At 36.2% G+C, this 23665-nt stretch overlaps 1 protein-coding gene across 1 annotated transcript in view; it reads right to left on the bottom strand.

The window, feature by feature from the left end:
• Positions 1-23665, bottom strand: part of EYS (eyes shut homolog) — an 852398-nt gene that overhangs the window by 482938 nt on the left and 345795 nt on the right. Inside the window, exon 22 of the mRNA XM_032683211.1 lies at positions 1597-1718. Coding sequence (XP_032539102.1) covers positions 1597-1718 — 122 coding nt within the window. The remainder of the gene's footprint in view (positions 1-1596; positions 1719-23665) is intronic.

The following is a 23665-nucleotide window of genomic DNA, read 5'->3' as shown; positions in this document are numbered from 1 at the left end:
TAAAACATCAAGCCACACTTGTGGTTGCCAAGACTCAAACTTACAGTTTCAACTACAAGTATCTCTAAAGAATTTCTGTTTGGTGTTATTGTGACCCTTGTATATGGTGATTCAAGAATAAGTCTAATTTTTCTGTTCCATTATGTCAACTAGGACAGATAGCTCTGAGGAAAAATATGTATGGTGCTTACAGTTCAAACAAATTTTCTTGGAAACATTTTCTGTAACAGTTCAGTATTTCTCAAATGCAGAAAAAGTACTTTTGGAGCATTTTATTCTCAATAAGAAATGGGGGGTCCTTGGATTAGTGCATATGTAGCTGACCCAGTTTGAATAAAATCAGGAGAAGCCCTGTTACCTTTTGCAATACATATAATGGTTCAGAGGTTGAAAACGTTCATGAAATGTAAAGGCAGGTAAAGATTCATGGCTACAAAATATTCATACATCTAGAATTGTCCTTGAGGATGATGAAATTGCCTATTCGATCCATTACAACATGTAAGAATTCAAATTGCCATAATGAAAGACCTAAACCTGCATAAGCAATATGCAGTTATAACATAATTTTTGTTAGTAGACTACAAAGAACTACAAGTATCAGAAAAAAAAAGGACCACAAAAATAAAAATAGTTAACAATTTTTTTCATATCCCAACAGACTTTAAAAAGTGAAAAAAAAAAAGTAGTTGAAAAGACTTTAACAGATTTTCTTAACATCACAACACTTGTTTTTCTGTTATCAAACTGAAAATATTTTTCCAAAATAGGATGTTGAATAGCCAGTTCTAGGACATGGCAAAGTATTTCCCTTAAGTTCTGGATTTAAATTAATGCAAAAAATATTATATATATTATTTAAATTAGTTAAATTTATCTTTGGCTATTTGGGGAATCATTTGTCTGTTGTCAACTGTTTTCTTTCTGATTATTGTCTATATTACCCGGAATATAATCACTGCACAACAACTAGACTATGCACCATGCACAGTTATTACACTGTGCTCTTTATGCAGCCATAACAATACCTATTAAGAATTTACAGGACTGTTCTAGTATTGACATCATAACTGAGACAAAACCTGTCTACATAGAGCAGAACCTCATTACTGGATTGTTTGTAAAATTCTTATCCCCATAATACTGAAACAAAATAATGTTTAAACCATAAAAGCATGCATAAAATAAAAATTGAGGTTTAAGGCAAAATTAATATGGTTAGTGTCAAATTCTCATGCTTTGTCTGAGCGGCTATAAATTTTAGTTAAATTACTATTTTGTTGTCATCTTAAGCCACAAGGTGGCAGCAATGATATAATCTCTTCATCCAAGACTCTATAACTGTCCACTCCCACTACTTTTACTCTTAAAGCATCTCCTGTGCTTACAGAGAAAACATGACAGAAAGGGATACTATATTTTCTTTGAAAAGGTACAGTTCCAAACTTTGTTGCTTGCTAAATGTTTTGAATTCACAGGGTTCTTTTGCTTTGGTGGTTTGGTTGGTTGGTTGATTGATTTGGTTTGAGTTGAGTTGCATAAACCTGTCATTCCTGGTACATGATCATTCAGCCACAGAGAAGATGCAGTGCTTACCGATAGCTGTTGAAAAGATCCATGCAAGTGCCATTGTTTTTACAAGGCTCTGATTTACATTCATTTGATTCCTTTTCACAAAATGTTCCTTCCCATCCAGGCAAGCAATCACATTGGTATCTCTGAAATATATTAGGTAAAACAAACAATTTGTTTCATCATTAATATAATTACAACAGGCGTTATTACTGATGGTTGGAATACATTAACAGACAGCAAAAAAAGTTTAGGAGTTTTTTTAAAAGCTGAGTGCAAAAATAGACTGCCACAGTGTGATGATCAAATGTATAACATACTAGCATTGTGACATCTATAGGTGTTTGGAGTCTGCAAATAACTTTGTTACATTTTAGCTGTTTTGTTATTGAAATTTGGAGACAAACAGACAGCGGTATTTCAAACATATATGGGCTATCAACTTCATATAAACAGTAAAGAGAAATTATTTCATTTCCTAATACTGTTTAAAAATATAAAAAGTTAAGAGTCAGAACGCTGAAGAAAATCCAGATTGGGCGGTTGTCCCAGACTTTTCTGTAATTATACTCTTACCCCCTTCTTCCAAATTAAAAGCTTAGAACACTTTATCAGAGCAAAGATAACAAAAAAGAAAGGAAGTCAACTGTTTGAAGTCAAGCTCAGTACGATTGTCCTGGGACGTCACACAGTGTGCAACAGCTCCAGTCATTCCAGGACTTCAAATAAAATTGTTTACTTGTGTATTCTAGCATAGCTGGTCAAATCAACTTTTGCACCAACCAATTTTGTACATAGTGAATTTATGATTCATATTTTTCCTAACTGCATTCTATTTGTTTAGTTCTCATGTTGACAAACACCATTGCTGTGCTTGCTTGGGATACACCTGTGATTTTTGTGACATGGATTTTCTGAATCCACTGAGATAAACTTTGGAAATCAGGAAATAAATTTGAAGGGTATCTTTCAGAGTTAAGATAGGGCATGGAACATAGGGAAATGGAATCAATTTGTGTGGGGAGTCTCTACAGAGGGATCTGGACAGACTGGATCAATGTGCCAAGGCCAATGACAAGAGACTGAACAAGGCAAAGTGCTGGGTCCTTCCCTTCAGCCACAACCCCATGAAGTGCTACAGGCTGTCAGAAGAGTGACTGGAAAGCGGCCCAGTAGAAAAGAACCTGAGGGTGCTGGTCAACAGCTGGCTGACCATGAACCAGCAGTGTGCCCAGGTGGCCAAGAAAGCCCAGGGCATCCTGGCCTGTATGAAATCGTGTAGTTAGCAGGAGTGGGGAAGTGATTGTCTCTCTGTCCCTCGGCACTGGTGAAGCCACACCTTGAGTAGTGTCCAGTTTTGGGCCCCTCAATTCAGGAAGGATATTGAGGTGCTGCAGCATGTCCAGAGAAGGGAAACAGAGCTGGTGAAGAGTCTGGAGAACAAGTCCTAAATGGAGTGGATGAGGGAGCTGGAGTTGTTTGTTCTGCAGAAGAGGACATTCAGGGGTGACCTTATCACTCTCTGCAACTGTCTGAGAGGAGGTTGTAGCAAGGTGGGGGTCAGCCTCTTCTTCCAGACAACCAGTGACAGGACAAGAGGAAATGGCCTCAAGTTGTGCCAGGGGAGGTTCACGTTGGACATCAGGAAGAATTTCTTCACTGAACGGGTGGTTAAGCACTGGAGTGGGCTGCCCAGGGAAGTAGTTGAGTTACCATCCCCATAAGTGTTCAAAAAACACGTGCATGTGGCAGCTGCAGACACAGTTTAATGGTGAACACGGTGGTGCTAACATTAACAATTGGACTTCATGATCTTATAGGTCTTTTCCAATGTTAAAAATTTTATGATTCTATAGGCTACAGAAAAAATTTATTAAAACATTTTTTCTTTTTAAAATATAATACTGAGACATGAACTTGGAAAGAGAAAATAATTTTCTAGGAAGTGTGCCAAGGAAAGAAAAAACAAAATTCATTTGAGACAAATTACACTACTAGCACACATTTGTGATTCCTATTACATAACAGCCACACAGAATTTCCTCATTTCTCTGCATATTTATCAGTGCAAAATGGGCAAAAATGGACACTACTAATCCATACCCACAAGTAAGTATCAGACATCTCCTAAAAACTGTTTTATTAACAGGTTAGGTTTTCACATATACCAGATAAAAACTAGCTTCAAAAAAGCTCTTCCAGAAATGGATTACAAAATTAAAAGTGAAAGGAGGCCTGCCAACAGTTTTGTTTAGAAAGCAGTAGCATTTTTCTAGTCTCACTAAAAGTATTTGTCAATCAATTGCTGAAAGTTTATGATTTATAGGTTTCTCATTACGTGAGGATTGTCACATCAAGCACAAAATATTACTCACATATATGTATATCCTGCATACGTGCACAATAAGCAAACTAAAAAATCTTTCACATTATTTCATCTGTGTAGTTTTACAGTGTCTGAGAGTGACGTTGCAATAAACTATATACAAGTGTAAGCAGATAAAAAAGGTTTTGACAAATACAAATCTTTACAGAAAAGGACCTAGGAGTCCTGCTAGACACCAAGCTGGACATAAGCCAACAATATGCCCCTGTGGCCAGGAAGTCTAACAGCATCCCAGGATGCATAAAGAGGAGTCTGTTAGCATGCCAAGGGAGGTGATCCTTCTCCTCTACTCAGCCCTGGAGAGGCCACAAATGAAGTGCTGTGTCAGTTCTGGTCTGCCTGGTACAAGACAGATATGGAGCTATTGGAAAGAGTCCAGTCAATAACATTATGAAGAGATTGACACATCTCTCAGATGAGGAAAGGCTCAGAGAGGTGGGATTGTCAGTCAGGGCATAGCATACACCGAACAACATAAAATGACAGGAAGCTGTGTAGTAGAAAGTATGCAGTGAATCAAACAAGAGACTGGAGGAAGAGAATTTAACACCTATTTATATATTTCTCCCCTTTATTTACTGTAATTATGTATTACTATCCATTGCAGAAAGTTAAAATAAATGGTACCTTTGAGTTCCTTCAAATTATCTTTTTCTTGTCCTCTAAAGAGCACAATAAATGTGTAAATAACACCATAGTTATTCCCTGTACAACATATTGCACAGTCTGTGTAAGAACAGTAGATTTTATCAGCTAAATACAAGGTCAAACTGTATTTTTTTTTATCTCCTTCATTCATACCCAGAACCACACATGCACATTAGCATGTATTTATCCCACTATCTGTGTGTGTGGTAAGAAACTGCCATTTAAGAGTATTTGCATATTTTCCCTTCTCCAACACTGTAAATGAAGAATTAATCATTTCCTTAAGACATAATCAATGTTACTTAACTGGAAAATGGCAGCTGAACATCTGGCAAACCGAAACTACAATGAAAAAGTTGCATCACACACAACAAGGATCTGAATTATGAACAAGGCAAATCTTCAGGCCTGTCCTTTGCTTGTGTAGGTTGAGCAGAATTTTTACAGCATAAATATATACTCCAGACACTTTTCCCATGTCCACAGAAAAATGAAAGCAATTTAATTTTTAAAGATACTATGGAGTTGGGTCATTTTGGGGGTTGTTACAGTTTTTCATTTGCAGAAAGAACAAAAAATACCTTTCCTAGAAACTGAAACACTCAAAAGAAACACAGAAATGCCCCTTTACTCTGTGTGTTCCAAGTCCTTTTGCCAGACCACGTTTCTTGTGGTGCAACTCTTTTCCATTAAGGCCAAACGGGATGAGCACATCATAAGACCATTTAGCATTGGCACATAATGGGAGATGTACTCCAACCTCTACAGAAAACTTCATCACAAAACTCTTTTTCTGCTGGAAGCAGAGCTTTTTCTCCTTCAGAAAAGCTTCACGGAACTTCATTTTGCTAGTGCCAACAGCAGTTTACTTAACCTTGTGAAATAAATGTGAACATAAAAATGTAAGCATCTGTGAAATCATATTTGCAATTGCTCTAGACCATATTGAGATACTAACATTATTTATGCAGCCTTTTTCGTTATTTTAAGTGTCTTTTCTGAGTTGCTACTTTCAGGTTTACTTCTAACTTATTATTGATTTGATCATTTGCATAATTATACATATTCACTTAGAAAATAAGATTCCCATTTCTCACTATGACATTGTTTTCATTATTCAATTCTGTTTTGATTTATATCCTAAATAAGCAAGCTTATTTAAAAACAAAACAAAGCAAAATAAAACAGCAAAACAAAAACAGGATACCTGTTCATCTTCATTAGGTTTAACACTTATACTAAACAAGACCAAGCTAAAACAAGATCCATGCAGAGTGAAGTCCCATCAACTATAGTGCCTTTCCATCTTATGGTAATTAATTATTTACCTGCTCTTCACAGGATGTAGGAATAGTGAAAGTGAATGGATGAACAGTGCTGCTCCACAAAAGAAAGAAAATTGACTTTGGACGCATGAAGAAAATCTGCAATTAGCTCTGTAGCTCCTACTCTGAAAAACAGACATGGCCTGCTCTAATATTAGTTATCGGCTCTGTAATGGATAGTCGGATTGCCTAAATCATGGCAAAGAAACACCTCTTGGGAGTAATGTCATGAGGTTTTCAATATGATTATTAATACTAATCTTACTTTGAGAAATAATTATAAGAAGTCCCATGACAGAATAAGGAGAAAAAAAAATAGGAAACATATTTTTTCAGAAGTCCTGAACAATTACAATAAAAAGTGCTGCAACAACTGACTGGTTCTGACAAAACTACTATTTAAAAATCACCAATTTAGTTACTAAATCTTATTATTAGAATCATAAACTGATATATTCTTATCTATTCTTTTATTTAAAAAAGGTTTTTTTTTCTATCTTGCTCTTGCTATATAAGTTACACAGCCTATGTGGGTTTTGTCCTATGCATTGCAAAATGTGAAATAATAACTTTATTTAGTAGTAGTTATCTACAGAAGTTGAAGTAGCATTATGGATTTTCAAGTAATTCTATATTCTCTATTTTTATCTATATATCCTTTTCTACAGAGTTAGATCCTAAAAATTCTGACGAGTATATTTATTTGTCCTCCCAAACCTACTTAGGTTCTTTTGCACCTAAGTTATATATATTAACTGATATAAAGGATAAAACAGGAGTTGTTTTATTTAAATTTTAAGCAAAGCTTACAGAAAGAACAATGAACATTTTAAACTTGCTTATGTCTCCAACATTTAAAATAATGATTAGTTATATTAACTAGAAGGAGCACATTTGAAGCACCTGGTATAGGCAAAGTTTGATGAGTTGTAATGAGTTTTGCCTTACACTGTCATATTTCTTTATCTGTATATATTAATTGTTATTAATAAATATATGCAAGAAAGTGCAATTTTCATAATATTTGAATCGCACACCGGTAGTAAAGAGAAGCTTACATTTTCATTCACTGCAAGCTCCAGCTTAAAATATGGCTGGTATCTAGACATGCTGTGTATTTATAGCTCTAAATGAACTGCACTGTAATTTGTAACCACAAAGAAAATTATCTTAAATGGGAATACTAGTTATTTGCACTGCATGTCTCTATACAAAACTGTTTCATAAAATGGTAGCTTTGCTAATAAATCATAATTATTGCTGCTTTTGATATTGATCATTTTAAAGTGACACAATTGTAAAACTATGATATTTTGCTGAAAGTTTAATTCTCTTAAAATTGTATCACAACAATTCTAGCAACAGACTTCTCTTAAAATTATTTTAAATGTTGCATTTAATGTGCAAATAAATTCTGGCCTGTGCCTCTACAATTTAATCAGCTATTTACATCACTGCTCAGATATGATGGTTCTCATAGTCCAACGTAAATTTGTGGGAGATATGTTTCTCTGTGGAAATTTATCCATAACATACTGAGGCATGCAAACATGTAACACGGGTTTTACTCATATTGACACAGGTATTCCATTTGAGCATGGCCAATATTAAATATTATGTATTATGTTTGCAAAAAAGGAAGAAATGTTCATAACAAATCCACATCTCTGTGATTTTATATTTTTTAGTAATTTTAAAATGTTATTCTATGAGATGTTACAGGAAATATGAACATTAGAAAACCATAGCAGGTATTTAAGAATAATCATTAACATAACCAAATTTGACAGTCAAAACATTTTAAAAATTGTTGATACAAATCAGGAAGATTCTTCTTAGGAAAGTTGAAGGATTTCTGGGAAAAAAATAAGATTTGGTACAGGCCTAATCTAGTAGCAATTTTATGACTACAAACCAAAGTCAGTTTGAAACCTCTTACATAATTAATAATTAGTAATAGATTTTTTTTTTGTCTCTATTTCTCCACCTCTGGCATTTATTCTGTTTATACACTCTTTTCTTTCTCTCCTAGAGAGCTTACTAGAAAATATGCCAATCAAATCACCTTCAACATGACAGGTACTGAACAGCACAAGAAAACTAATAAAAAACAACAGCCTTCAGTTATTTGTGCAAAATAAACCAAATAACTAGTCCAGCTAGTGACAGACATTTGAGTATTAACCTTTGATCAGTGTATCTGGTTTGATCAATTGTTCAATGACTAGTTAAAGGTCATGAACACATTCCTGTTAATCCAAAGTACTAACAGGAACTTAACCCACCTAAAACCTTGTCCAGAGCCTTCAGTTTGCCCCTAGATCTCAGGTAACAGGAGAGCTATGGAAGTTAACTGTGATATTCCAAAGGAATAGCCGAGGTACTGACAGACAGAAATAATATTTTACTTTTGAATTTCAAACCTGACAGTGTTGCTGCTAACTTTTTAAATAAAGTAAGAAAAAAGCAGAAGAACAACTACTGGTTTCCATAAAACAAAGCTGTCTCATGCCTTAACATAACAGCTCATTCAAATTTAAATCTTAAGCATACAACCATTATCACATCAATATATTTCAAATACCATGAAGTGCCCTTTTTGCCAACCTCAGGCTCAAAAGTAGGGGAAAGTTAAAACAACAGACTGTTCCAATAATACTTAATATTAAATATCCTTAGAAGTACCCAGAAATTTAAAATATTTGATCTCCAGTTTCCTCTTTTGAACTTTCACTCATCCCTACTTTAAATTCATAGAACATTTCAGTATCATAAAACACATTATAGGAAAGTAATTTGGAAGAAAGAGAACATGGATCCACAATTCACCTGGCCCTAAATTTGCAACTCCTGGGGCTTGACTGTGCTTGTTTTCAGAGCTACATCATCATTCTTTGCTTTTTTAATTAGAACAATATGCACAGAAGTTTAAAATGTAGTTGAAACTCCCCCATGTATTTAGCTCATGCAGCTAGACAGTTACTAATGCCCACGTAGCACTGTGCATGCCTTTGTGAGGAAGTTCAGTTCAGTTGACTTTTTTGTCAAGAGTTTTGTCGTTCTGAGCCCAGTGTCACAGCTCCTGGAAGGACAGTGAGGGCCTGGGGTTCAACAGGTTGCATTCCCCAAAAGGGGAATTCCACTGTCCCCAGATTCTGAGTCACTAAAAGCAACACAATTTTCTAGTATTTACCCCACGAAAGAAAAGCATTTTTTAAAATACAGTGTTTCAGATGGTTGTACTTGATACATGTCCTCTGTATTGGAAACTAAACCTTCATGCTCTTTTCACTGTTTCTTCACTCACAGCCTTGCATTATCAAAATTAAGAGTATGTGACCACCTGATAATGCATAACTGAAGTCAGTTCATACACTAAAAACTTGGAACTATCTGTTTATCAGGGTCACCTAGCGATAGCTGCATCCACAAATGAAAAATTCATAGCAGCTTCTGATTGCAATAGAATTTCTGTAATACTTATGGTCTCAGAATGGCTTGTTATAGGAATCAATACTTTCTGGGAAAAGCACAAATTGTGTCCAACAGTCTAATTCACTTGTTGCATAACACAATTTAGAAATAGGTCACCAAAAGTCAAATACAAACGTTCTTTTGAAATCCAAATTATTTAATTGAAAAATCAATGAGAATTTACTTTTGAGGCTTTTCCTGAAAACTGTATGTCATTTAAAAAATTAATAAAGAGGCTGTAAGACAGGACATAAAATTAATGAACCAAGGGTTGTCACCATTTTAAAGACAAAGTTTATTACAAAGAAGAGAGAGAGACAAAAGGGAACTGCAAAATTGGAGACAGACTAGATAAACTGAGTGATAACAGCATTATCAGTCCTCCTCATTTTTTAGAAAATTGTTCCAGTCTTAGGTTTTTCATCTCAGCTTTTGAATGTGTTATTTCTACTTTGTCTTGAGTATCAGAACATGATTTTAACAGTACCAGCTCCAGATTTTAGTAATACTTTTCTATTTTTTCTTGAAAAATGTAGGTTAATTATAGATTTTTCAGCATACTAAAGGGCTATTAAGAAGGGATTTCTATTATGAAACATTTATACAGATAAGAGAAAAAGGTGGAGTATTCTTACAATAAAATCCTAACTTAATAATTCACATTCAAATGATAAGAATGTGAATTATTTCTCTATTTTCCTAACAGACAGTTAAGATGAATTTTAGTAGTACTTAGGATAAAGCAATGAAAGCATCAATAAGGTAGGCTACACTGTGAGTTTAGGAACGTAACGCTTTAAGAAATTATGTTTAAGGATTTTACGGTTCTCTGTGTATTTGATATGGTAGAGGTTAACAACTCTTTACCTGTTAGCTCATATGTCATATGAGAGAGAGAAAATGCCTTTCTCTCCGATAGAAGGAAATTTAAAGACTTTCATTCTAATCTTGTAAGGCTGTAAAAACATTTAATCTTAGCTATAACTTTTCTGTCTCATTTCCACTCCCTGGGAGAGCTTGATCTTATTAAGGGCAATCTTTTGCAATTTGCATGTTGCAGGCCTTCCTGGAGTTTGCCTCTTATTACCCTAATGAAGTTCTATTTCTGGATATTGAAGGTGCTTGCCTACAGGACTTCAGGAGGTTCCACACCTGTAATGCTATTGCAAACACTGTACTCACTAGCCATATTTATTAAATCAATTAAAATTTATGATGATGGTGCATAGAGCTTTTTTTCATCCTTTGGATTTCAGCAGAGTATTGATGAGACATACCATCTCATCAACAAGCCACAAAAAAGATTATTTGTGACTGAATTTTGTCTACAAATGTGATAAATTATACTTCTTCTTTTCCTGTGTAATTACAATTGTGTCATCATTAGGCCACTGACTCTCTCTTTTTCTTTATTCTGTATTCTCCCTCCTTCTCTCTGCACCACCTAAGGTGTATCCTTTTCTTCTACTCATGGAACCTTACCCAGACCCTGGCAGGAACTGGACGAAGGTTTGAATTTGTGCAGCCACTGCAGCTAATAGGATGATACTGAAGTCAACAAGAAAAAAAAAAAAACCAAACCAAACCCCAAATCTGAAGTCCAAAACTGATAGGACTGTGAGGAAACAGTGTTGGACCCTAGAGGGATGTATTAAATCAGGGACATTTAAATGGGGGGAAGCATTAGAAAAATTGGATAGGAAACTTAGATAGGGAAATGAAGATTCAGAGCAATGAGAGCATGAAAGGACATAATCTCTGACTAAAAAATCTTTATTAGCACTTGTAGGTCTTTAGCAAATCTGATTTTTATAATCTTCTGTTAATGGGTTAAATAAAGAATTGAGGGATTTTGTGGAGAAATTTGTTTCCTGCAGGCTGGAAGAAAAAAGGCTGTAAGATCATTTTGAGAACTGTGGAGATCACCATCATGTATTTCCCACCAGCCATCTCAGGTACATAAATTTATGACCATGGTTTGTCAAGACACACAGACAAGATCCCTACTCTTCCCTTTTCACCTACAGTGTCATCTTTTTTTGTCCCGAGGAACAGCAAAGCTATGTGAAATAACTTTTACATGATAATATCTGGAAAATAGAAACACGTACACATATACAATTCCATTTGGTTAAATAAAGAAAACAATAGTTCTCTCAATGTGGTTTCAAGTAGAAGTTATCCAAAGAAGACATTGCTATTAAATATTATTCTCACAAATTATTTCTTTTTCAGGAACATTTTCTTCATCGTTTACAAATGTTGTAACCAACCTCAGGGTCCCCTTTCTACAAAAGTTTGGTATGAACTGCTTGCTGAAACTCATTCCACTTGTTTGTAACTATACAGTTTCAAAATAATGTTTTAAACCAGAGGAAGAATGGGCCAGAGAGAGTAATTTTGCATGTACATCATGACTTTTCTTAAAATATTTTATTAAGGACATTGATATAAAATAGAGCAAAAACTTCCGTGTCATTTTAAAAAAATGACATTTTTTTTACTTCATATGTCTCATTAAATTATATATTTGCGTATTTCATTTTGATTATATGCCCAGAAGAAAGTAAAGCTGTAAGTTGATGCAAGAGCATATAATTTAATTTTTTATATTAAATCTATATTGTTCAGTGTATATTTGGTTGTTTGCTTTTTTTCTTTCTCCTAGCTTTAATTGAAAACTTTAGTATTTTCTTTTCAGGAGTGTAGTATCAGCGGGGAATCACAGAATCATAGAATGGTTTGGGTTGGAAGGGACCTCAGAGATCATTTCGTTCCAACCCCTCTGCCATGGGCAGGGACACCTTTAGTGCTCAGAGCCCCAGCCAACCAGGCCTTGAACATCTGAAGGGATGGGATGTCAACAACTTCTCTGGACTTCTCTGTGCCAAGGCCTCACCCCCCTCCTAGTAAGAATTTCTTCCTAATATCTCATTTAAATCTGCCCTCCTTCAGTTTAAGGCCATTCCCCCTTGTCCTATCACTCCATGCCCTTGTGAAAAGGGCCTCTCCAGCCTTCTTGAAAGTCACCCTTAGGAACCAGAAGGCTGTTCTTTAGCATGACTGTGACATCATGCTCAAGGTGAAAGATGGGGGAAGAATAATAGAATCATAGAATCAGCTGGGTTGGAAAAGACCTCTGAGATCATCAAGTCCAACCCTTGATCCAACACCACCATGGTTACTAGACCATGGCACTAAGGTCACATCCAGTCTCGTCTTAAAAACCTCTAAGGACTGAGAATCCACCACTTCCCTGGGCAGCCCATTCCAATGCCTGATTACCCTCTTTGTAAAGAATTTCTTCCTAATATCTAACCTAAACCTCCCCTGGCAGAGCTTAAGACCTCTTTTACTGATAGCTGCCTGGGAGAAGAGACCGACCTCCACCTGGTTACACTCTCTTTTCAAGGAACTTAGTGGGAAAAAGTTGGACCAGTTTCTTTGAATCAGTTGTTTTAAAAAATAAGTGTCTAGTAGTATAATTATTAAAATACAAATGTAAATAAATTATTTATCTCCAGTTAAATTCTTTCTGAAAAGTGTATGAAAAGCTAAGAAATATCACTGCTTTAAAAAGCTTAACATTGAAAATAATTTTTAAAATAAAAATTATTTCAAGGATTGCTTCTACTCTTATTTTCACTCACATAATATGTGCATAATGTTTGAAAGATAATACGGTTGAAGAAAACAAAGCAGAGCTCTGTAACATTCTATACATCAAAAAATCATGAGATAATGAAGTATACCAGAGGATCTTGCTGGTTTTGTATTTTATTAAACATGCATACTCTGAACAAGAATAAAGCATATTTGTTTTCTGATATTTATGGATAAAGCCAGCATAAGCATTATTCTGGATTAGTTGTTGTCATTGTACTCAATAATAGATGAGGTGGAGATTTCAATTTTATAAGGCAAACAGGATGGTGCTTATTCAGAATACAAACCCTTAATTCATAATGAATAATCTGTTAATCTAAAACATGAAGATAAGACGCAAAATGGGACCTTTGACTAAAATTAAAAAAGTTCTTTAAAACAAGAAATTGTTCAGAATGGTCATTCTGTTAGTAAGAAATTACAGAATAATAAAAATTACCTGAGTAATGAAGATGGTGAAGGGTCTGAAGCACAAGCCTCATGAGCAGCAGCTGATGGAACTGGGGTTGTTTAGGCTGGAGAAAAGAAGGCTCACGGGGGACCTTCTCACATTCTACATCTACCTGAAGGGAGGTTGTAGCCAAGTGGGGGTCAGTCTCTTCTCCTAACTAACATGTGACAGAACAAGAGGAAATGGCCTCAGGCTGCACCAGAGGAGGTTTAGATGTGATTTTAGGCAAAAAAATTCTTCATGGAAAGGTTTATCATGCCTGTCCAGAGAAGTGGCTGAGTCACCATCCCTGGAGGTATTAAAGCTGTGTAGATGTGGCACTTAGGGACACGGTTTAGTGGTGAGTTAGGAAGTGCTGGGTTAACAATTGGACTTGCTGACCTTGGAAGTGTTTCCTACCATAGCCGATCCTGTGATTCTAACCATGGCCTGGGGACACTGGTAACACACAATTTCTCAGCTATAACCACGTAAGTATTGCTGTGACTTTCATGCTTCTGGAGAATGATGTTTCCACAGTGTTCTGGTTTGGGCTAGATAGAGTTATTTTCTTCCTAGTATCTGCCAAAGTGCTGTGTTTTGGATTTAGCATGAGTATAACATTGATGAGACATTGATGTTTAAGTGGTTGCTGAGCAGGGCTGACATTAAATCGAGAACTTTTCAGCTTCTCATGCTGCCCTGCCAATGAGTAGGCTGGGGGGCACAAGAAGCTGTGAGGGTTCACAGCTGGGAGAGTTGATCCCAATTGACCAAAGAACATTTGTAATGTCATGCTCAGCACATTATCTTCCTTGGATTTCATTTCTCTCTTTCTCTCTCTAATATTTATTTCAATTATTAAACTCCTCTTAGCCCCTTCTCTCCCCCACCCCAATGGGTTGTGGAGTCAGCAAGCAACTGTGTGGTGCTTAGTTGCTGTCTGGGGTTAAACCTTGACACAGAAACTGAACCTGCAGTGCATTTTTCTCTCATGTACAGCTTAGAAATAGAAAAACATAACAAAGACACTCTGATATACCTTGCTAAATAGAGACTATGTTTGATGTGTGTTCTGCTTATCTGACAGTTTAGAAACTGAAGGAAATTTTGGTATTGAAAATCTAGTGCATCATAAGAAAAAGTCATACATCTGACAGTAAGAGGGAAATAATTGGGACAATTCAAAAACATAAAAGAAGATTTAGGCAACTATTGTAAGGAGGAGATATATTCAGTAAAGATAAGGTAGAAAAATCTAGGACCTTGTAGAAGTCTGTGTTTTCTTAGATTAGCATACGTGAGATTCAGTACACTTGAACTGGATCAAAACTAGTATTATATCAAGCAACTCCTGTATATTAATTACCCAGTTTTAAAATAAATTTCTGAATCTTTTTTCCTGGTATGCATTTATCCGTAATTTCTCTTTATCTAAACCCAAATTTAGTCTAAATTTTCTCCTTGTATCATTCAGAACAGCTGGGAATTGAGACTCCAAAAACTTCTCTTAAATGGGTAGTATTAGAACACTTTTTGATTCAGTCTTCATAATGTTGAAAGCTCTGGTTACTCTCTTTTTGACAAAGGGATGTTTTTTGTTGCTAAAAGATCACGCTAAAGAGCTTGTTTGTTTAATACAATTCCTTTCTTTTCCCTCAAAGTCAGTATTCCAGAGAAAAAACTCAAGAATTTTCTAGCTCTCTTAATGAAATGCACGCAGATATTAATATAAATAGTGTAGATTTTTTAATCAACAAAGGTTTAGTGAAGAAAAACTGGCAGTTTGGAAGGTAGGAATGGTAAATAAACTGGGAATATGGCCAAGACCAACAGAAGGTATATAGAGCTAGGAATTTGCAAGCTAAAAGTGTACATAATGAAGGCTGAAGAGAAAGAAGAACTGAGTTTCTACACAGTAGCAGGTACTGTCTGAAGGTGTACTGAGCCTACTGTTTATAATTACTGTTATTAATTAAGTTGACATATTTAAAGCATGTAGAAAACAGCATCTCAATTATTGTTCATTCCTCAAGCATGAAACAACTATTAAAACATGACTAAAAAGCATATGTCCACAGCCAGAGGAGACTGGGAATGTTGCCTAGGTAATAAAATGAAAATGCCAGATTCTTTGATGTGCCTTTTGTGTTGATCCCCTGTGGGCACACATGCAGAATGTGCATTATTGTTCTCTATAGCACTGAGACTTTTCCTTGCAGACGCTTTCCAATTTTAGACTTATTTAGAAATCATTTAGTGACAGTCATCCCAGATGGACAGCTAACCAGCAAGTGGCAACAGAGTAAACCAAAAAGTGTGTTTTGTTTTTCAATGCTGAACAAAAGACAACATTGTTTCTCCTAACAAAAGAAAAAAAACCAACAAAATAAAACAATAAGAAAACAAAGACCAAAAAAACCTCCAATCAAAACCAGTTCAATATTTGAAACTCAGTCTCTCACACTAGATATATGTATTTTAGGACTAAGCTAATTTTCAGATTAAATTTAATATTTCTGATCTTATTTTTAAAAGTGCAACATATATTTTATTAGAGTTTTCAAAAGTTAAAATCAGAAATCATCACATCACATGAATCTTATATGAGAAATTGCTAACAGTTTTGCAGATACTAAAATAGTTCCACAAAGTCTGTAGTGTGGATACTCATTTCAAAAGACATTTCGGATATAGCATAGCAAAAAGATGCATGAGGCAAGGGAATTATATAGTACTAGTAGCTATCAGAGTTATTTCTTTTAGGAAAGTCTCACATATTTGTGCTGCAATTAAGGTGGAACAGCATATGCACCTATAAACCTCAAGAAGGCAGACTAACTAAAAACTTTTACAATCCTTCACCAGTGATCTTTGCTTTCTTTTTTTCTTCATTACTTCTATATCTCAGTGATTGCATTTGAGTGAAACTTGAACAGCAAGGTTTTTGAACACTACTCAACACCTGATGCACCAAGGAACATGTATCAACAAACGAAATATCTTTGTCCTTAGTACTCAGAATCAAGGAACTGGAAATACCTTCTTACTAGGATTTTATTTCATATCACTAACCAAACTACATCTGGACAGATGTTACACTGAGATATAAGTCAAGCTTGTCACACAGTGAAGCTACCTAAAGCATGTAATCATTCACCTTTCAAAGAAAATGTACTGTCTTTGATATCTGCCAGCGTAATGCTAACAACTAGCTTGTTCCTTTATGGTTCAATTCAGTTCAATAGTACACCTCTACCAACAGGCAGATTGTCAGTAAGAACAATCTGAATTTATCCTCTGATGTCTTTTAGGGCTTGGGACAATATGCGGAATTTTTTCGAAGCACAAATGCTGAGTTTCATAAAGTGGAGTGACATGCACTGTAATGGACCAGTAAGAGTTAAACTATTTCAATCACTTGTGCATTTTGTCTAGCTCTGCTAAATGGACCACTGATTTTCTAGCAGGCACAAAACCAGACAAACATATGGACAACATTTATAGGCAATCAGTACATTTAACATAATTTGAGTATCTCAGCTGACTAATGAGGGACAGACAGAGATTTCTAAGCTGTTGTCCATACTGAGATCACAAACTGCTGTTTCAGAAGACTTGTCCTTTATGAATCTATTCTGAATCTTTATGAATTAAGAGTTGTGGTCAATGGCTCATTGTCCACATGGAGACCAGTGATGAGTGGTGTCCCTCAGGGCTCAGTACTGGGGCTAATACTGTTCAACATCTTTGTTGGTGACACAGACAATGGGATCAATTATATCCTCAGCAAGTTCACTGATGACACCAAGTTATGTGGTGCAGTTGATACACTGGAGGAAGGGTACCATCCAGAGAGACCTTGACAGACCTGAGAGGTGGGCCAATGCAAACATCATGAAGTTCAACAAAGTAAAGTGCAAGGTCCTACACCTGGGTCATGGTAATCCCAGGCGCAGCTACAGGTTGGGCAGAGAGGTGACTGGGAGGAGCCCCACAGAGAAAGACTTGGGGGTGATGCTTTGTGAAAACTTAACAGGAGCTGTCAGTGTGAGCCCACTGTCCAGAAAGCCAACTGTGTCCTGGGCTGCATCAAAAGGAGTGTGGTCAACAGGCCAAAGGAGAAGACTGTCCACCTCTACTCTCCTCTCATGAGATCCCACCTGGACTACTGCATACAGTTCTGGTATTTCCAATATAAGAAGGACATGGAACTGTGGAAGCAAGTCCTGAGGAGGGTCACAAAGTTTACAAGAAGACTGGAACGTCTTCCCTACAAAGACAGGTTGAGAAAGTTGGAGCTGTTCGGTCTGGAGAAGGTGGAGACCTCATAGTAACCTTCCAGTATCTGAAGGGAACCCTCAAGGAAGTCAGAAAGGGAATCTTCATTGTGAGCTGTAGTGATAGGACAAGGAGTAATGGATACAAATTGCAAGGGGGGAAATTTAGGTTAGATATTAGGAAGAAATTCTTTACTGTGAGCATGGTGAGACACTGGAACAGGTTGCCCAGGGAGGTTGTCGATGTCCCATCCCTGGAAGTGTTCGAGGCCAGGTTGGATAAGGCCATGAGCAACCTGGTCTAGTGTGAGATGTCCCTGCCCAGGCAGGAAGACTTGGGACTAGATGATCTTTATGGTCCATCTTAACCCCCTAGAATCATTCTATGATTCTGTGGTAATTTATTGGCCCAAGCAACTTAAAACCAATCACATGTTCATATGTTCTTGTGGTCCGTAGTTCTTATAGTTCAGATTCATTAGCGTTTTACTTCAACTGAGGACTATGCTTTTGACATGAATTTCTTAATGGTCCTCACTTAACTGTGCTTGGCCACACTGTGGTCTCAGTGCACACAAGTTCAATTATTTTTGAAAGAAACTGCAACAGAAGATGTGTGCACTTAATGCTCTACAAAAGCCCAAAACCAGTGAGACCCTGCCCCAAAACTAGTATATAGTTGGCAGCCAGGTTTCAGCAACCCTTGTTTCACTCTGTTTAGGTTTATACATATTGCTTGCTAATGTAATATAACCCTTAATTCAGGTGTACTATAAAATAGGAGCGAAAAAGAATTTTTCCTTTCGTAGTTTTGGAATTTGTAGTGTATTTGGATTTCTGAAGTCTTGTACTCTGATTAACACTTATTGTATTTACATGGACTGTACCCACAGTGACTATTACAGACTTTCAGTGAAGTACCCGCATAACTAAATTTACAGATCGATTTGCAGAATATTTTTTGTTTAAGAAATGCATTGAAAAGTGACCTAAAGTCATATGTAATACGTCAGTAGTAAGTAGAAGTCTGATTCTATTCTGGCAAAGTCAATCTTAAATGATTTTACTTTACTCTTACTCAGAAGAACCTGAGCTTCCTATCCTTGTATAATTATTTGCACTCAAGTGAAGGTGTTGCTAAATAAACTATTACTGAATATTTGTATGGACACATTTTAGTGCCAATGTAATTTTCTCCACCTAAGTGATTTCTACAGGTATGAATCACCTTTTGGTCTATTCTCAATGTATAATATTTCTGCAATGCAATTATAGAACTCCCTTATTTTTTTTCCTATGCCTTCTATTCCCATAAAAATTTATATAACTGTAGCGAAAGGTATATATTAAACTGTAGGTGGTTAGATCAGGTACGGGAATCAAGCTTCTGCGTTGCAGAATCATAAATCAGTAGCCACTCAAAGGGAACTTTGGAGATTGCCTAGTTCCCCCCACCCTGTTTACAGCAGGGTCTACTATAACAGGCTGCTCAGAATCTTATCCAGCTGTGTTTTCGGTATATCCAAGGGTGGATACTTCTATCCAGCTAACCTATTCCAGAGTTACCTTTACAGTAAAAAAGATTCACCTTACATTTAAATGGACTTGTCATTATTTCAGTTTGTTCCTTTTGCTTCTTTGACTGGGGACCACTGTGTACTGAGAAGAGTCTGGCTCTGTCTTCTTTACTTGCTGGTGTGCCGCTGAATGGTATAATGTACAGGTTCTTGAGAGGGACACACAGTTGGGCTCATTTCTTGGAAAAGGTGTGATAATTTTCTCATTCTTTTTGTGTACAGACTGAGATGGGCCCTCCGCAGCCCTAGTTTGTTGACCAGGAGATCTCTCTAACCTAAATCACCTGCACCCTTTGCTTGACAGCCAAGTCCATTACTTCTTCACTTGATTTTGGTTGGCCAACCTGGTGTCAAAGATAATTTTACCCCTTTTGCTCAATTCAATATCATATCTTAGCCTCATTCCTGAGAGAGAGTCCCATGGTCCTAAAAGATGAAACCCTCTTTTCAATACCAGCTATGTAACCAGTTGTTGACCAACAGTTGTTGACCAATTTATCCATATCCTCTCAAGCATCTTCTCTCACTGGCAGGATTGTGGAGAAAACCATTGAGATCCCCATGACGTTTTTTATCATCTCCCTGGAGACATGTGGTGTATTCCAGGTCTGCACTGGCCATATCATTGGTACCTATATGGAAGAGGAGCAAGAGACGATAGTCCCAGGGCTGGACATGCCTTTGTAGCCTCACCATAACATCCCAAATCAAAGCCCTTGGAAAGCAGCAATCCTTCTGATGGAAGCCTTCATCCTCAGCATGGAGTCCGCTAGTATTGTCACTTGCTGCTTCTTTGCAGTGCTGCTCTGAGTGCCTCAGGCTCAGCTGGTTTGGACACTTTTTTTGGCATAATTTCCAGTTCCTCATATGCTACCAGGACAGTGAACCTGTTCTGTGTATTCATTAAATAAAAAATATGATAAAATTCATAAGTTCTTTCCAAGTTTTGGTTCTTGGATTCACCTCAGTGGGGTTTCAGGTGAAATTGTCTTACACATTCTTTTTTGGGTTTTCCCACTAGAGGAGGTCTTGTAATTCCTGGCTAAAAAAAGATATTAATTGGCATGTCCTCAACTAGAACAGTCATATGAAAAAATAAGGGAGAAAATATAGGTGGAATGCAAAGAATTACATCATTCCAGTTGTTTTCTCCCCTTTTTTTTCCCGTTTGACTGGAAGAGAGATTCAGCAACAGACATTAAGTAACTTTTCCTGATTTGCTTAAGTTGTCATTGACAGAATATAAACATCTGATTTTTTTTCCTATGGGATTTCTTTCTGTATTGGTGACATCTCATCTTGGCAGGATATTACTCAGCAGATGATGACAAGGAATTTTAAGAGTAAATTATCCAGTTTTATATATGGAACACTAGTGAGATTAAATTTTTATGTTTGCTTTTTGCAAAAATTGTCATAGTTATTTCAGTGAGGTAGTGCTTATCTCAAAGGATAAGGAGGAGATTCATGATACAAAGATAATGTAAGTAATAAGTAACTGGAAAAATTAAAATTCAAGCCATGGACTATAGGCGAAAGAACACAAGCATTCATCAGATCATGAAATGAACAAGGTGATTTTTTATGTTTGAGGACATTGAGTGAAACTGGATGTTTTACAAATTTCTGTGACCAATTGCAGGTACAAGCTCTTTATCCAGGTGCTGACCACATTGGATTAGAGAATCACACTGTTGGTAGAACTTAATCCTGCTGTAAGACTGAAAATAGATTAAACCTATAATAATTAATACTAAAGATTTTAAGAACTGACTGCTTGGTGCTAATTCTTGAATTTTTAAATCCTGCCATGAAAACACTATGTTTGCCTAAAACGGTAAATATTTTAGAGTATTATTTGACTGAATAATAATAGCTTAGCAACTTAGTTGTTCAGATGTATTACTTTTGATGTAAGATACCAATTGTTTTGGGCACTAAAATTGCTTAAATAATAAGATGGCAGTTGATTAGAGCATGGTGCTAAGAACACCAAGGTCGTGGGTTTGCTCCCCATACAGGCCATTCACTTCAGAGTTGGACTTAATGATCCTTGAGGACCCCTTCCAACTCAGAATATTCTGTGACTCTCATGTTCCAGGTCATTGGATTTTAAAGCTAAGAAACAAGATCTGACATTGTTCAGTTTTAGCCTCCATTAATTTGTGGTGAAGTTTTTTGCTTTGAATAATCTATTTTGCTTATAAACAGAAACATATTTCTATACAAATGAACCTGGAAAAGAGCACTAGGTTGAAATATGAAGGATACGATGTCTAACTAGAACAGAATTCATCTGAGTGGAAACACGGTTCATTGAGACATTCAGGGAATTGCTGGCTGGTGTTAAACCTGAACTGAGACAAACATAAGAAGGCATTTATGCAATTTATCAAATCTTTGCCTTAGTGCAAAAAAAATCATAAATTATTTAAAATGTTACTAGAGAACTGTAAATAGGCTTTCTTTTTTATAACAAATTCAGAAGGTGATACCTGTTACTAGCTATTTTAAAGTCTTGGTAGCATGTCTCAAGTAAACAAATGCATATATAATTACTGCTTCAGAAAATTTCTGGTTAACCACAAGTTCTGATTGGGTGTATGTGCAAGTGTATCCCTGCATATGGCTGAATAGGCCTTACATTGAGCTACTAAATGGCAGACGAAACAAGTAGGAAGGCAGAATTTGAAGTAATATGGGAGAGTAATGAGGAAATAATTAAGGGCTATTGTGATAATTTTGAAAGGAAATTTGGTCAAGAGTTTTACTTTTAATCAAACCCAAGTCTGATGTAATCTTGCATTTTCACAATTCCATAAGAGTAGTGCAGAAATTAATTTCTATGATTACTCACGGAATGAATGAAATGTTTTCCCAGTGCTTTCAGAGTCAGTTCTTTTGTAAAAGGATTGGCTACTAGAATTAATCTCAAAAATTACTTTTTTGGGGCAATATTTCAGCATATTTCAGGGTTTTACATTATGCAAATACAATAAATTATATACAGCCAGATTATATCTTCAACATAGTTTTTTAAAAATTTTTTTCTCTGAAAAAGGTTAACTAAGATACAGAAAATAAGAACAACTGACTCTTATGACAGGTAACTCAGTGCCAAGTAGTACAGCACCTGCTAAATTATCATGGGTGTCCTTCAGCTCCCTCTTTTCCATTGTCATAAGAGGAATAGGATAAGAGTCAAATGATAATGAATAAATAAGTGAATAAAAAATACTGCAAGATATGGTCCCTGGGCAAGATCCCCTTCCGCTAGATCAGGTTGCTTCCAGGGATGGTACATTCATAGCTTCTCTGTGTAACTTCTATCAGTGACTCATCATATTCAGAGTAAAGAATTTCTTCCTAATGTTGAATCTAAATCTACTGTCTTTCAGTTAAAGGCCATTCCCTCTTGTCCTATCGCTACATGCCCTTGTAAAAACTCCCTTTCCATCTGTCTTGTAAGTCCCCTTAGGCACTGGAAGGTTGTTTTAAGGTCTCCTCAGAGCCTTCTCTTCTCCAGGCTGAACAGCCCCAAGTCTCTCAGCCTGTCTTCACAGGAGAGGTACTCCAGCCCTCTGGTCATCTTTTTGGCCTACTCTGGAGTCACTACAACAGGTCCATGTCCTTCATATATCAGAAAAATATTATTTAGAGGTTCAAAGGAAATGTGTTCCAGTGTTGGTTTTGAAAGCCTATGGAATCTTTTTGCTCAGCCTAGCTGAGTGAAATAAATTCAGAAAAATAGAAGTAACTTCTATATTATGTGCAAGAAATCATCACTGCTGTTTTCAGGAAAAGCTTTTAGAAGAAACAGACTTCATGAGGTAAATTTCAGATGCATGCAGTTTTTCAGCATTTGCATGGCTTTAAGCACAATTTTCAACATTTGAGGGTACATGCTGTGCGTGTATGGAGTAAAACAATATTGCTAGACTGGCTGGCAGTTTACTTTGTAGCAACATCAGTGGCAAAATAAATGTATTGTATATATACATACATAATGACATACATCTACTAAAACCTCCAGAGTATGCAATTTATGCAATTTGTATACATCTAAAAGCAAATCATATGTAGTACGAGGTAATCAGGCTGGATGAATTGTGCTATATTTTCATGAAACTTCAAATTACTTTGGCTACATCTACACTAGCAATCAGCAATAGCAACAAACCTCTGAAAACTGTTGTCACTGAAGCCCCAATATGCACACTACCTGAGTTCAGAGGGTTTTACTTTAAAATAATTTTATCTAAATACACACAGACTAAAAATCAGTGATAGGAATCCACTACATTCAT

Source organism: Chiroxiphia lanceolata, chromosome 3 (assembly GCF_009829145.1).
Source record: "Chiroxiphia lanceolata isolate bChiLan1 chromosome 3, bChiLan1.pri, whole genome shotgun sequence".
Taxonomy (NCBI): domain Eukaryota; kingdom Metazoa; phylum Chordata; class Aves; order Passeriformes; family Pipridae; genus Chiroxiphia; species Chiroxiphia lanceolata.
This window is presented reverse-complemented; position numbering and strand designations above follow the sequence as displayed.